Source organism: Trachymyrmex cornetzi, unplaced genomic scaffold (genome assembly GCF_001594075.2).
Source record: "Trachymyrmex cornetzi isolate Tcor2-1 unplaced genomic scaffold, Tcor1.1 scaffold358, whole genome shotgun sequence".
In the NCBI taxonomy this organism is placed as follows: Eukaryota; Metazoa; Arthropoda; class Insecta; order Hymenoptera; family Formicidae; genus Trachymyrmex; species Trachymyrmex cornetzi.
The window spans coordinates 15518-31029 of NW_017298300.1; the positions used below are offsets into that span (position 1 = coordinate 15518).

A 15512-nucleotide genomic window follows, 5' to 3' on the forward strand; every position below is an offset into this window, starting at 1 on the left:
GCTTAACAGATCTGTTCGTGTTGCTTGCACTCTTTGCACTGTCAGCCACAGTAGGTATGTACGTTCGGCAGTAGGTGCATTCAGTACTACGACCGCTCACTGAGCTCTTGTATCTGTTTGGTCTGTATTTTTAGATCTAATGCTGGATTCACACTGCATCCGATTTTCGTCGTACGACGCTCTGCAACCAATCAGAAAACAGGATTCCGATGGATTTTGCTTCGTATCATCGGAATTCTGTTTTCTGATTGGTTGAAGAGCGTCGTACGACGAAAATCGGATGCTGTGTGAATTCAGCATAACGCAATATGCCAATCAGATCTAAAGCTGGAAACACAATAGACACAGGCAATAGTCACAGGCAACAGGGAATAACGAGCCGTCCAATCAGAGCTCTGGGATATAATATCGAACTTATACCCCAAAACTCTGATTGGACGGCTCGCTATTCCCTGTTGCCTGTGCCTATTGCCTGTGTCTATTGTGTTTCCAGCTTAAGAGTTCACTGAGCGCTCACTTAACAAAAAAGGAATTAATCTATTAGTGTTTTCGGCCCGATCGGGTTTGCACCAACCTGGGTTGGTGGATTAATCTTTCCTATTGGTTGACGTCACCCGCTCTACCAATAGGAGAGCACAAAACGCCATTAATCCAACCCAGGTTGGTGCAAACCTGGCCGGGCCGAAATATATTGCAAAATAAATTTCAGCAATTTATAAGTTATATCACTTGATTTATATTCGTCAAAGTCTTTAATATATTAATACAGTTTGATCTTATTTCATTCTATATGTGTACAATATAAGCTTTAAAAATTAACTAGCAAATTTTTTTTTTTTCAAATACGTAACTTATTTGGTCTCCTTTTTATGGGAGGGCTCCGATTGAACACATCGCATATTGCACACATGTATCGCTGATTGGCTAATTTAAAAATAAAATAATCTCATTGTCAAACAGTGAAAAATTACTAGGCACCAGTTGATATGAGTGGTGTGTACAATCAGAACTGTAGGCAAACGGGATCCTCCCCTTTTTATTCCGTGGTTACCACGATGCTATGGGTGCGAATGGTGCGATCATGTTGCGCAGTCGCGTTACATTTGAAGCTAAATTTTGGTTGGCTGCTCCGAATTCATAACCCCATCACCATCATCGTGCGCATTAAAATACTTATAGCGTTTTCGGCCCGATCGGGTTTGCACCAACCTGGGTTGGATTAATCTTTCCTATTGGTTGATGTCACACGCTCTACCAATAGGAGAGCGCAAAACGCCATTAATCCAACCCAGGTTGGTGCAAACCCGGTCGGGCCGAAAACGCTATAGTATTCTTACATCATGATAACATGAAGGCCCGTCTACAATACACGGAGTAAGAAGTAAAAGTAAGAAATTGACCAATCACAGTCTATTATTCTTCTCACATTCGACTGTGATTGGTCAATTTCTTATTCTTACTTCTTACTCCGTGTATTGTAGACGACGCCTGACAAAATACGTGAATATCATATTTGATCATAAAAATAGAAAATATATAGAAATATTCTTTACAATTTAATTGCAAATTTTTTTTTATAATAAAGCACGTGACGTGAGATAGCAATAAAGTAATTCTATACAACCAGATTCGGATTCAGCATCCAAAAGTAAATAAAACTGTAGGTGCGTTCCGTATCTCGCATGATGCGCATGATGCATCCATTGTCCTTGTTTAACATTTGGTAAGCAACAAGGATAAACGATGCATTATGCGCATCATGCGAGAAACGGAACGCACCCTACGAGAAATGACTAGTCTCGTTTTTGTGTTCAAAAAGTCATTTTTTGTTGAATTGTGTTATATTCGAATCTTGATCTCTTAATTAATTTGAAACTGTAAGTATACTTCATCAAAATCTTAACTGACAAGGGTTTATAATTGATAGGGCATTATTATTATTTTCATTATTATTATTACTATTATTACTATTATTATTGTTACTATTACTATTACTATATTATTATTGTTGTTGTTGTTGTTGTTGTTGTTGTTGTTAAAGAAGAAAGGTATATGGAAGTATGGAAACATTATATATTATGTTGCAGCGTACGTAACCTACAATTTCCGCGGATCCAGATATAATAGTTACAAATGATTGCGCACGTGTGACACATTGCATGGCGAATTTAACCACGGAAACAGATACATTTTCGGAAAATAATGCTTACAATAATTAGCCTGAAAACCGTCGCCAAAACGAGGCTAACCCATCATAGATAAACAGAGCGTGTTGCGTAAGCGATTAGGTACTAAAAAAAGACGCGTGCTTTTCTACGATTCGCTTCCGTTCTTAATGTCCTCGCGCCATTTGTAATGACGCACGCGCGTCACAATCCACGAATACGAGCAAAATACATCTAAAATATTCGTTAATCGACCAATCATATCTGCCATTTTTTTTTATACACACGCAATTTATTTCAACAGTTAAATGGTTATTAAGTGTCGATTTGACTTGATAAATTCAAAATCAATGATACATTAAATTTAATTACCAGTAGTAGAATTTTGATCCTACGAGCCGACAATGAGGGACAATTAAACAAATAAGTACTAATAATAATTTACATAAAAGACAATAGATCAAGACCTCTAGCTTTTTTGACCGTCGGAATAATATCAGGACACTTTGAAACTCGAAGATATGAGTCGCGCATAATCTCGTCCACAATTCCAGATATATATATATATATATATATATATATATACTTGGTCGTATCGAACGATCTCGGCACGGTCAAACTTTACACACGGTAACTTGTAAAACTCGCCGCGTATCAGCGAAGGTCGCCCACTATGCCGCGCCGAGCCGCACCGCATCACCGCATCACCGTTCCGTTACGCTTGGATCCATTCGCGACTCGTAATACGTTCACTGAACTTGCCACGATGAACCATGCCAACGCGAGTGCAGAGGGAAGTACATTTCGCTGCGATCGAGCGAAGGCACGCCGTATCGGATCGATCTGCGAGGTGCGATTAGCGAGATCCTCCTAATAAGAAGAACCGACGCAGCATCCCGCTACCGAAACAGTTATGATGGATCGCCAGCGTTTTTTCTATTAGTCGATCGTCATACATGCGTCTATTTACATAATGCGCCAACGTATTACGTTCTCGATGCGATCGTGAAAAGAAAGAAAATGCATGTTACGATGAATAAAAATTTAATCGATAGAGCTGAAACGAAAAAATAGAGCGAAATTATGCTTGATGACGCATTCGAAAAATAGATAGCTGATGAGCCCTTCTCGTTTCATCATAATCGCTCTAAGAATGTAGACGAGCAGATAGCTGTCTCGGAAAGATCGGAGAGGTCTCCATTTAGATAATGTCCACTTTTGCCGATGTAGAATAGAAGAAAAAAATAATTCTCTAAAGAATTTCAAATAATAAAGAATAAATTAAACCGAAATTTAAAAAGAAAATTTATTTACGTGGGTAAAAATGGATACAAGCGAGAGAGAACATACGTTTCTTTGATTAATTCTTGGTTAATTTAATCAACCAACACAAATCTTGATTTTACCAACCGTAGACGTAACAGAGGTATAGTGCATGCATTCGAATTGAATCTACTAATTTTGACTAACTTAAGAAAAATTAGCTATTCTCTTCTAGATACATGTGGATTAAGAAGAAGCGCGAAATATGATAATCATTCGCGGCACTTGCGGAATGGGTTACTCTCGAAGAAACATCCGCATTCTTATTAGAGATGTGCACATCTTATATATGAATATAATATACATATATATATATATATATATATATATATATATAAAACACCTATAATGTTAAAAGTCAGATAAAATAAATTATATTTAATCAAAGTTTCTCTCAGAAATACAACAAAATATGATTTGTCAATTAATTTCGGTTATTCAATCTTTTAAATATTATTCGTGACTCTTTTATGTTTTTAAAATAAGCATGTTTGTATGTATGTACGACCACTACACGCTTCGCCACCACGAACGAAATAAAATACATGCGATAACGATACCGATAATAATTAGAATCTAAATCCTTACAAATATATTGAATATATGTGACACAAATTGCTACGAGCGCAACCATGTTCCATAATAGATATATCGTTACGACGAAAGAATTCTACATGAAACGTGTAAACTACTAGAACGCGAGAAAAAATGATTTTGGATGTGCGTACAATCGAAAAGTTATCAATTCGAAATGTTTCTTCTTTACTGTAAAATGACTACGAAAAAACTGCGTTCGTCCAAATAGATGACCTTTTTGGGATTCTTACTAATCGACCTGATGCGATTGGATAGTTCCATTGAAAATGGTAGCAAAGATGAGCGGTCATTGGCCGAACGGTTTACCCCCACATGTGTACTCACAGGCTATATAGAAGACCCCGCGAGGAATTTAATCTTCAGAACTGAGAGTCAGTGTCACGGAAATCTACCGAAAAGTAACTAAGTGAGTAAAATAGATTTTTATTACTCTTGCAGGATCGCTCATACATTTATCTATTCATCTATCTATCTATCTATCTATCCATCCATCTGTCAATTCATCTATATAAATGTATATGTATGGATATATTCACATACGTATGTTTGAGTGTGTGTGCGTGCGTGCGCGCGTGCGTGCGTGCGTGTGTGTGTGTGTACCTGTTTGCTTTCTTTGCATTTCTGCTCTGAAGAAATTAAAAATATCTCAAATTGTATATGTATAACTGTGTGATACTTTTTTGAATTCTTACATAGAATAAAATATTCCATGCTTATTTATTATTAATAAAAAATTATAGCAAACGCAAGTGCACACACTTTTATTAAATACTTAACTATATAGTTAAACTGTCAATAATACGACTTTAAAAATCTAAGAAAAAGCAATTAATTATGAATTTCGTTATTCGTGTTGTGTGTGTGTATTTATTTATTTATTATAATCTAATTATTTTTCCAAAAGTAAAACTTATTTAAATCAAATCTAATTTGCAATTTGTATTTGCAATGCCTATATTTTATTTATTATTATTATTATTTAATATAATTAATCTATTCGTTGTCTCAGTTAATAGTTACTTGCCCTATATGTTTACTTTTATCTTTCGCGTCTTAAAGATAAGTAAGTAAAAAATTATTTCATTCTTGCAAACAGTGCAATTAAAATTGGAATAATTTTTTTGAACGTTTCTCTCACATAAAATATTTAAATAATACGTGAAAATGTTTCTTATCGCGTGTTAACCTTTTTCTCTAGAAATGATTCTGGCTTAATTTCCGTCGCTGTGGAATTGTCATTATACGGAACCACTCCCAATGGACCTCATGAGAGGTAGTTGCAAATTTTTTTTCTACGCCAGATTTATCGCGTGCAACTAAGTAGAAAATGTTTGTCGCCAGGTGTAAAGATACAGTTAGAAACTCGTTTTGTAATTTTTTCGCCGTGACGTGTACCGTTTTCCAAAGGTGCGCCGTGCATCGTTTCTCGTCGTCAGTGAGAGCAATCTTTCTCATTGCTTTCACAATCGTCACTTTGTTACCTTCATCGTCACCGATATTAACATCATTTAATTCATCATTTTCGATTGCATCACATTTTGTTTATAAACTAAATTTATGTATTATCTATAAATTGACGATAAAATCATCATCTATATGAAAGATATTATCATGATCGTTTTAAACACTAATTTTTAATGCCGACGATGACATCGTCTTTTCTAAAGAGACGGACATGACATATCTATTAATTAAAAATGTTTTTTTCAAATTTTAAATAAAACATGTTTGGATAAAATGAAGACTCCACGTATTGAAAATCGATAGACACGTAATATTTCCTTGAATGCTCTTTAATTTCTACAGTTAGCTCGAAGTTGATATGAAAATTGAAGCTAAATTCAGTAAAAATAGTTAGGGTAACAATAACATAAAAATATAAACGAAATATATAAAAAAATTGTCGATATAAAAAAAAATGTTCTCAAGTAGCACAGCAGCGTCTGGAAAGCACTAAAAGAAGCGCTATACACTTTTTTAGCACTTTTTTAACGCTTCGTACTACTTGAGTTGATATAGGACAAATTTTTTTTCACTTAATACTTATGAATTTTATAGATCCATGAGATAATGAGAAGTATTTCTCAGTGATGTTATTATTTATACAAAGTGAAGATCATGCGAAAAGTTTCCGAAGACGTTCGTAAGATAGATGCTGTTGACTGCACTACTTGTGGATTTAACTTGTGGACTCCTCGGCTTCCTCGATCGTCGCACCGATTACTTCCTTTCTTGTACTTTTTTTTTCATTTTAGTTTTTTGAAATTTTTTAAATTTTTTTCGGCACGCGAACCGGTTGTTGCTACGATCGGTAGTAGGTCGTGACCGCCTTTTGGAGTAACGGTACTTGTCGGGTTCAACAAACCAGTACCGGCGTGCCATCGGCAAGTGGGCTAACGAGCGATCGGCATGCTTACCGTCGAGGCGACCTTAACCACTGTGGCACACTTTCAGCAGCATCGTACAAACATTCTCGGCTTGCACTCTGCCACTATGCCCGTAATATGTATTCAATCGCTTCCGTTTCTTGTCCTGTTCAAGATCAAGGTGAAGCTCATCATCGGTCGTTTATCCCTATAAATCCTATTATTCGCTATCTGTATTCTATTTCGCAATTAAATTGAATATTTGAGATTCAATCTACTGTAAATAACTATCATATGCAATTTTATGTATTGTCTTTAAAAAGAAAACAGATAATTTCTTATTTTCACGTTTCAACAGTATCGATAAACATTGTTGTTATTTTTCTAGAATACGATAATAATCGTATTAGTTTTGATCAGTATCTTCTGATGGTGGGAAAAAAATTACGGAGCAATCGTAATTTTGTATGATATTATCGAAGGATTTTTATTTTACTTGCGCAAATTTTAATCTCGCAAATGAAACACATAAAGAAATACATTTGAATATCAATTGAATTCCTCCATCATTATTTGTCAGAATCATCGTTCCACGTTTCAACTACCGCACGGCATACTTTCATTTCTGAATCATCCTGAATTATCTCGTACTATATATCTTTTTCTTCTGAGTTTCCAAAATCAAGTCATCGCTCTATATTACTCTATAAACATTAAAGTTTCTAACAGAATTTTTATATATAATTAGTACCTCTTACATAAATATACGTTCGATTATGTCAATGTGATATATGCATAATAATCAGGGAATGGAAGTAGTACTACTAGTTACTTGTAACGCTGTTACGCTTTCCTTATCGTTACTCTGTTATAACAATGATTTGGCGATGACAAATTTTTTTATAACTGTAATGAGTAACATCGGGGTTGGTAAGTCACTCGATCGTTACTTGTAAAGCATTGGAAAAGTCACTCGTTGCTGAAAAAATTAACTCGGTGTTTGTAACTCATTACTTTTTACTCGTTACTTGTTACAAATTATCTTTTTCAGTTGGTAAATGATGCGAGCGACTTTTCAAAGTGACTTTCTTGACCTTAGCGCAATCTCAGCGTTTAGTTAGAACTCTTTAATTTCCTAATCCCTGATAATTAATAGTATAATCCATGCGCGCATGCATGTGACTTTTGTGATATACCCGGGGAATGTACTCGTATATGTCAGTGAACACTGCAATCGCCGATTGTGAAAAGAATATTTGTAATTTTCACGTTTTATAAATATTTACAGATTAGAAATTATGCTAAAAATGATGGTGAAAGCTCCTTTTGGCAAGAAATTTATTCTAATTTACAGATACTCTTACAAATTATATACAATTAAAAATTCAGCAAAAATGTCTTTTTTTTTTTTTTATTACAGAATGCAATATAACCAACACGTATCGTTCTGCTTGATCGCACTTGTCTTGGGACAAGTCGCGACATTACCGCAACATTCTCAATACACGTTGCAATACCCGCAACAGTATCAACAACAACAGGTCAGAGAGGAGAGAAAATTCGCTGAGAAACCGAATGCGATGAAAAAAGTGGCGATCGACGATCTCGAGGATATTAGTACTAATCAAATTCAGGTAAAAGATTCAGATGTGCGCGCACGTACGCACGAACGATTAATTTAATTTAATTTACAGTTGTCCGCTATTTAATGTTTTCTATCCTCTTTGAGGATATATTTATTATGATATGTATTATTTATGTGCGTTCTCGTTATTAGATTTTTAAATGGCAACGATTGCGAACATATAAATTATTCGGAGTTTTGAATCAAGGATTAAGATAATATTATCCATTTTAATTTTGAATAATTTGTGATGATTAATTGAACAAGTGACATAATATATTGATTTTAATTGACAAACTTAGAATTTATACACTATAATGATAGAATAGATATTACTAAAGATGACGTTTTATTGATTATTAGTATAATAGATTCAAACATAGCTCCTTTAGCTCTGATTCGCTTAATTAAATTTGTATTCGTTTAGAGCTTTATTTAAAATTATAATTGTTTAATTTAATTAAATTATTGTATTACTGCGTCACATACAATACAATCACAATAGTATATCTAGGAATCGAAGGAATAAACGTTATTCGGTTTTCCGTTACACTTGTAATATATGTATATATCAAAATTCAGCAACTTGTCTTTTTCTCCACTACATCATATCGTGATATTCTTTGATGTTTCTGCAGGAAGGTAGCAGCAGCGGTTTCTCATGGTCTAATATGTTAGGAATGCTGATGCAAATGCTGCTAGGTCAGACCGGAGGTGTAGCCGGACCCAGCAAAAATGAGATAGATGATGGCACGACTGTGAGTCCATGGACCAATCTGCTTTCCGTGGGTCTAAGGGTCCTCACGGCACTGCTGGGCGGACCCCAACAACCGGTGGATGGTATTGACAAAGTGGACAATCAAAGTAGTCCCATGCAGGTAAGTAAAAATAATCGTGACGTTCCAACGTTATCGTGAACCTCAGTTCCACTTTAAACATTATTTTTCGTGGGACTGTAATGATATCGATGATTAAGGGCCTATTCTGTAACTCTTAGGCCGGTATTCATAGTCGGTTCTTATTTTAAGACCGTCTTAAGTAATGTCTTAAGTTGCTAATGCGGCCCTCTGATTGGTTCATGACATCTTAAGACTGTACTTAAGACGGTCTTAAATATAAGATCCGACTATGAATACCGGACTTATATATATATATAACGACTATAACTGTAGCGTAGTTACAGTGTCGTTGCGTAGGCTTTGTAAAAGGGGCCGTGCAAGGGAAGGGATGCTGAGGGTGCACCGCACCTGGGCCCCCTGCAGTATTAAGGGGTCCTCAGGAAATGATCGAGAAAAGAAAATAATTATTACTTTATATGTATAATAAAAAATAATCTGGAAGAAAAAAATTCTCAAATATAGTCATAGCTTTAGGAATATATTTCACTCTACCTATAACTATGGCATCTGCCAAAAGAAGTTTCAGAATAAATTAAAATTGATAAAATCATATTTACGCTCCCCGTAATGGGGCAAGAAAAGCTAAATGCTTGTGCAGCAATGCCTTCTATTGAAAATGAGATAATTAAAGACTGTAATTTTGATTCCTTAATCAATAGTTAGGTAGAGAAAAGTTTTTGATTTATAAAACTAAACTTATAAAATTGTATAAACTTATAAAATTGTATTATACAGTAAAATTTATGAAAGTTTTTATTATTTAAAGGTTTAAAGGTTTATAAAGTTTTAATTATACTGTAAAGTTAATAAAAATTTTAACTATACTGTAAAACTTTATAAAAATTTTAATTATACTTTTTTGTTATTTTCAAAACTTCAAATTTTTTTAATATGAAATTTGGACAGGTAGGGCCCCATCTTTACCTTTGCAGTAGGGCTCTAAAAATCCTTTGCACAACCTTGGTTTTATATGTGGTAAAAACTAAAAAAGCTGCGCAACGACACTGCAGTAATCATGCTACAGTCATTCATGGTTGTTGAGGGTTAAACAGCTCCCCAATCTGATTGTAAGTGAAAACATCATTCTCATACCATAGATTGTAAGTACAATATAATATCGAATCCCTTTAGTTGCATTCAGGATCGCTAGGTAGATTGTAATCTGATATTAGCACATAGCACATAGATGTATGTACGTAAGAGGATATCGTAATCTGCGAGATTTAGGTTACCGAGCATGTTATCTGAAATGTCTTTGTCGCGAAGAATTTTTCTCTGTCGCAATGCGAAGAAACCAGTGAAGATTATAGATTCACATATACCTATAAATATGTATAATAGATTGCTAATGCTAGATTGTGTTACAATACTATATATAATATCTCTCCTTACTATATTTTGTATTAAAGGATATTTTTAATGTAATATAAATAATTCATTTCCTTTTTAATTAAAATATCTAGAATGTATGATTGTATCTCTTTATTTTTATACTTATGTGCACTATACTTTGCTTCTTAATAATGAAATTTTTATAATTATTGAGGGGAGAATTATAGGGGCAGCCTCATTCGTATTACAGTTTGGAGTTTCACAGTAAGTTTAAATCCAACACTCATTGTCAGTAGAAATTCATAAAATACGCACGGCTGCTTATTGTCACGAGCTACCCATGTACGACAACTATAAGAAAGGCTGCGTCGAATAATTGTCCTAATTACAGCTAACTATTATTTTTGCGTACTTGCGCGTCTCTTTACGTTTTCTACACAATTTAATTTGTCTCGCCGCCGGAAATTCAACGGCGTTTCACTTCGCTTCAATCTTTGTGCTTGACGATTACATTTGTGTGAAAGCATATATAATTATAAGGTAGATAGTTAAAAATATAGGCGAAAATTTTGCTTTCGTATTATGAAATAAAATTTGACTGCAACTTTATTGGTGCAGCTAATGGAATTGTTATCTTTCTGCCGACTTAAATATTGATTCGTGTCATTCATTGTAATACGTCGTTAATCTGGCAATGTGCGTTAATTGCAAACTTGTCTTCGATATTATTCTACGGTGATAGAGTAAAAATTGTAATATTGTTTTTTTTTTTTCAATATTACTGTCAAAAACAGCGTTCGTGCTCTTACACGCTTTTTTCTTTATACGTATATTATATAAATAATTGTCAAACTTTAGACTTAGCGCACACATTGGTTGGTGTCGGTTGTTTAGGAAATTTTGACTGCGGTGCTGGGCGCGTTTCTAGGACAGGGCAGAGATCCCGAACAAGTTGCTGTAATGGCGAAAAATGCTTCTGAGGTTAGTACGAGTCTATAAACGAATGAATTGGACAATGACGTCTAACTCTTCAAACTTTTTATCTAACTTTAGAACGAAAGCTACAAATGCGTGCTTTACTCTTAATTATACTTTGTTGAAAATATTAAAAATATCAAGTGAGAAAAATGGAGGTTGAATTAGTTAATTTTGCTTAACCGTGTCTCCGATGCGCTTATTGTAGTATATTGTATTATATTTATGCTAATGTACAATGCATTTTTAATCCAGCTGTCTGTTTTATAATCCAGCTTCTTTTGAAATTGCTTTTAACATGTATGTTAGTTATTGCAACACATTCTCGCACATACAATATAAATAATAAATATGATTTTAAATAACTGCGCAGATTAGACAAGTTTAGTTTTGACGAATAAAAGTCTTGAGCGATTTTGCATGAAAAATAATATAAGGCTATGATTTAAAAGAAAAAAAGTCGTAGTCATATGAGACTGTAATTTAAAAGAAAGAATGTACATACACAGTTGTGATCGTCCCAGTTCTCTATTGAGAATCATTGTCATAAACCAATCTTTATAGCTACTGTAATTTGATGACAGGTTAGTTTCGCATGTATCTCCAAATAGCAGATCGTAATGAATTTTAAAAAAATCACCTTTCTAAATTCTTTATAAATTTCTTTAATTAATCTGTTTGAAATTAATTTAAAAAGTAATCACCCGCGAGCGTTGCGCTCACTCGCCATCAAATTAATGTCACAAAAATTTATTTCTAATACATAAGTAAATTACTTTACAAGATAGAATAAAATGCGCAGCATTATATTTCAATTATATTTTTAATGAAATGTCTTAATTTAAAGATGAGCCTCAAAAATGAAGCTCTGAGATAAAAATAAATAAAGTGCTTTGACAGTATAATTTTATTTAGTTCTGTGTAAAAATTAATTGTTAGAGATATCCTAAAATGTTTTTGAGAGGATATATATTATATTATATAGTAGGATATATTATATATTTATGTTTATTAGGATATGCAATACTATTTAAAAACTACTTTGATTTCATTGCGAATTCTTCTAGATTAGAAAAAGATTTTCTCTTGTATTTGAGAAAGAACTCAGAATTGATGATGTAAAAGTGAAATCTCTTTTGAAACTTTTAAGAATGTTTTTGGATCAGAAATAAGATGGAAGGAAAATATATTTCATGATTCGAGGATTTCAAAGAATTATTTTTAGATTCTCTATGTTATATCTATAGGTCTATCGTACTTAACCGTCAAACGTTTTTTTCTCCGTATACACGTCTTTGTGAATATGATCGCTTATATCTTCGTTTATACGTGTTATTAAGCAGTTCATCAGTATAGTCATCAATCTACTGGACGCCCTGAAAACATCATTCTCTCATCGTTCTCTGACGGCTCGCTCACTCGGAAGACGCGACACTGTTTCCGAAGCTGCTATAGCGTCAATCTCTATGCTAAAGGTAAATTCAATAAATGTATATCAGGATTCACCGATATATATATATATATATATAAAAACGATAATTGAAATAAAATAATACTTCATTTGCGATTTCGTGCAACATTTAAAAAATTACCAGTGATCTGTCGTTTTAAGACAATAATTGTTAGATCCAGACATTTACAATTATATTGTTATAATACTTATTGTAATATTTATTTAAACATCATTCTAGTTGTTACGTAATTATTCATCTTCGTGTTGTTACACGATTATTTTGTATTGTAAATATATATCGGGGGAAAAAGAGAAGATTGTACATTAAACGTGATTACATGTAATAAGTTGTTACACTTTTGAGCGAAAATACACACACGCACACATACATGTATATATTGAACACATATAGAATTGTGATTCTAAATTTAATTCGCTAGGGCTACATGAGATCCGTCAAGTCCTTTAGTTACGTAGGTCGTGCGGAGGAGGAGGGACAGCGTGGATGCGCCGAGAGGGCACTTTGTGAGGCTAGTGCGGAATGTATCGCCGATACGCAAGGTCCATCGTCGATTTTCTGCCAACTTGGATCGTGAGTGTCCGTTTTTTGTGTGTTTAATTTTTTTTTTATAGCTGTAATAAAAACAATTTTTTTGGAACAATAGCGTAATTTTGAATTTACCATCTTCTTAGCAAGCTCTATAGCAAGCATTGGAATATAGCATTTTGTCATTTTTATGTCATTTTATGTCAAATTTATTGAAATTATAATATAACAGTTTCGGTCTGTGGTAATGGATAGTTAAAGATTGAATTCAACTTCCTCAGGTACGCAACGAGTTATTTCCTGCAGAGGCAGAGCGGCGTCGGCTTTGAGGCCTTATACGAGGCAGGACGACGTGGTCGCACAGGCGAGGATTGCAGAACTCTTTTTATGGATTGCAACGCTGTATAAGGCGAGTTTAATCCCCACAGCGTTCTGTCGAACGTAACTTAGATTCCGCGGGATTACGGATTCTCTTTGCCGATCAAAATTAATTTGAAGACTTCTCGTACAACCTGTACATTCTATGCTTTATCTTCCGATGGAGAACAATGTGGAACTACTCGAAGCTATTTGTATACATTACAGACAACTAAATAATATAATATGAAGGTTTAATAATTATCTGAGAAATGCCTAAAAACGTCATAGTTGGGTCTTTTATAGGACCTAATTTTCGAGCATTCCGGATATTATTTTCGTCAAGCATTCGAATGACATGTATTTTCAACGGAGTTTCCGACGTCCTATGGCTTAAATCATGTTAAAACAAAAGTATATAGAGTTTTAATCAACATATTCATAGGTGTGCACCGAGCCGGGATTCGCATCGAATCTTGCTAGCTCGTCAGCTCGGCTCGAGCTCACGGTTGAACATTTCTTCAGATAAAAAATTCGCGTAAGTGTGTACACATGCTCAATAATGCAGATTTATTTAACATTAATCTGCGATCCCAATGTCGCGAACAAACAAGGCACACTTGATGCTTTAATCCCGCTTATCTCGAGAACAATTAGATTAAATTTTTTGATCGAACAAGTTTAAACAAGTTTGCTAATCTCTTTATGAATTAGCTTCTAATAATACACTTTGATCAAGTTTTATCTACTAAAGTTTCTCTTGTTTTCTTCCTATTTGTCACGTTAAAGGTGCCAATTTCATGCAGCGAAGGAAAGCTGGCTTTTTATCCCTATTCCACCACAATCAAAGCAGCGTTCAAAAGCTATTCGCTTTTCTCCTGCTTCCTTTTCATGGAGCGTATCTTCGCTAGCTTTAATTTTCGGATATATTGCCAAAAAATTATCAGCCATGATCGTTAAAAACACACTTGATCACACTTAATGACACTTAATGACACTTAATTCAATATAAAATAAAATATATTTACGATAATATTTATATCGCTATATTCTACAAATGAATACCATATATGACATGATATGTCATGCATTTCAGCTTTTAGCGATGTTTCGCTATCAATTGAACAATATCAAACTTTGAGCGTAACTTCGCTGTATACGAAAATTGATGGAGTGGGGGTAAAACGCCAGCTTTTATTAGTTGCATGAAATGGTACCTTAAGAGTTGTACGTATATCTTTTATTTACGTATCGCCGAGTTTCGATTATACAATTATACGACTATATTTATTTTTATTTATTGTGCGTGTTAAACGTAGATGTAGTATTTGTGGTTGGGACTCGGTGCGAGTTCTAATCGTTCTAGTATTTTGACGACGATGACTATTATGTGCAACAGGCAGTTTATATACGAGTACATATAAAATTGTTGATATATTTTAAGTTTGCGATCAATAAAATTGTTTTAACATCTGAAATGTAATATATATCTTCAAAATATAAAACTGTGAATAATGAAAACAATGGAATTTATATTGATTTAAGCGTTATTATAATGGATTCGTTTCTCCCATTATCAGTGATCTTCAACCTGCAACCTGTCTGTAAACTTTTTGCGGGCCATCAGATCAATACTAAAAATATACAGTCATATTTTCCAATATTTTATACATATAACCAGTTAAAGTAGTTTATATGTATAACTAGTAAAAAAGTTGGCCACACCGCATGGTCGAAATTGAAAAGGTAGTAGTCGCCCGCCAAACTTTAAATTAAAATAACTTGAAAAATAATTTTATTATATCATACATTGTGTGTGTTGTATTCGCTAGAACGGACACTACAATTTTTATTACATCAAAATATTTATTTTA

General features: G+C 33.9%; 1 protein-coding gene across 3 annotated transcripts; it reads left to right on the top strand.

Moving 5' to 3' along the window:
• Positions 1-4372: 4372 nt before the first annotated feature.
• LOC108763435 (uncharacterized) lies at positions 4373-15089 on the top strand. 3 transcript variants are annotated; one of them, XM_018511074.1, is made up of 7 exons: positions 4373-4491; positions 7872-8085; positions 8714-8953; positions 11201-11287; positions 12625-12756; positions 13175-13326; positions 13563-15089. In XM_018511074.1, exons 2-7 carry the CDS (start codon positions 7873-7875, stop codon positions 13687-13689), a joined length of 951 nt encoding a protein of 316 aa, XP_018366576.1. In that variant the 5' UTR covers positions 4373-4491; position 7872; the 3' UTR covers positions 13690-15089. The 3 variants fall into 3 exon arrangements, with proteins under 3 accessions (XP_018366576.1, XP_018366577.1, XP_018366578.1); XM_018511075.1 differs by lacking the exon at positions 11201-11287 and having other exon boundaries at positions 4378-4491; positions 12622-12756; XM_018511076.1 differs by lacking the exon at positions 11201-11287 and having other exon boundaries at positions 4379-4491.
• Positions 15090-15512: the final 423 nt, after the last annotated feature.

Bases quoted from the DNA above. Each gene is read 5' to 3' on its own strand.
- LOC108763435 (XM_018511074.1), top strand. From the start codon at position 7,873: ATGCAATATAACCAACACGTATCGTTCTGCTTGATCGCACTTGTCTTG. The intron at 8,954-11,200 runs GTAAGTAAAAAT...TCGGTTGTTTAG, and splicing joins ATCAAAGTAGTCCCATGCAG to GAAATTTTGACTGCGGTGCT. The intron at 13,327-13,562 runs GTGAGTGTCCGT...CAACTTCCTCAG, and splicing joins ATTTTCTGCCAACTTGGATC to GTACGCAACGAGTTATTTCC.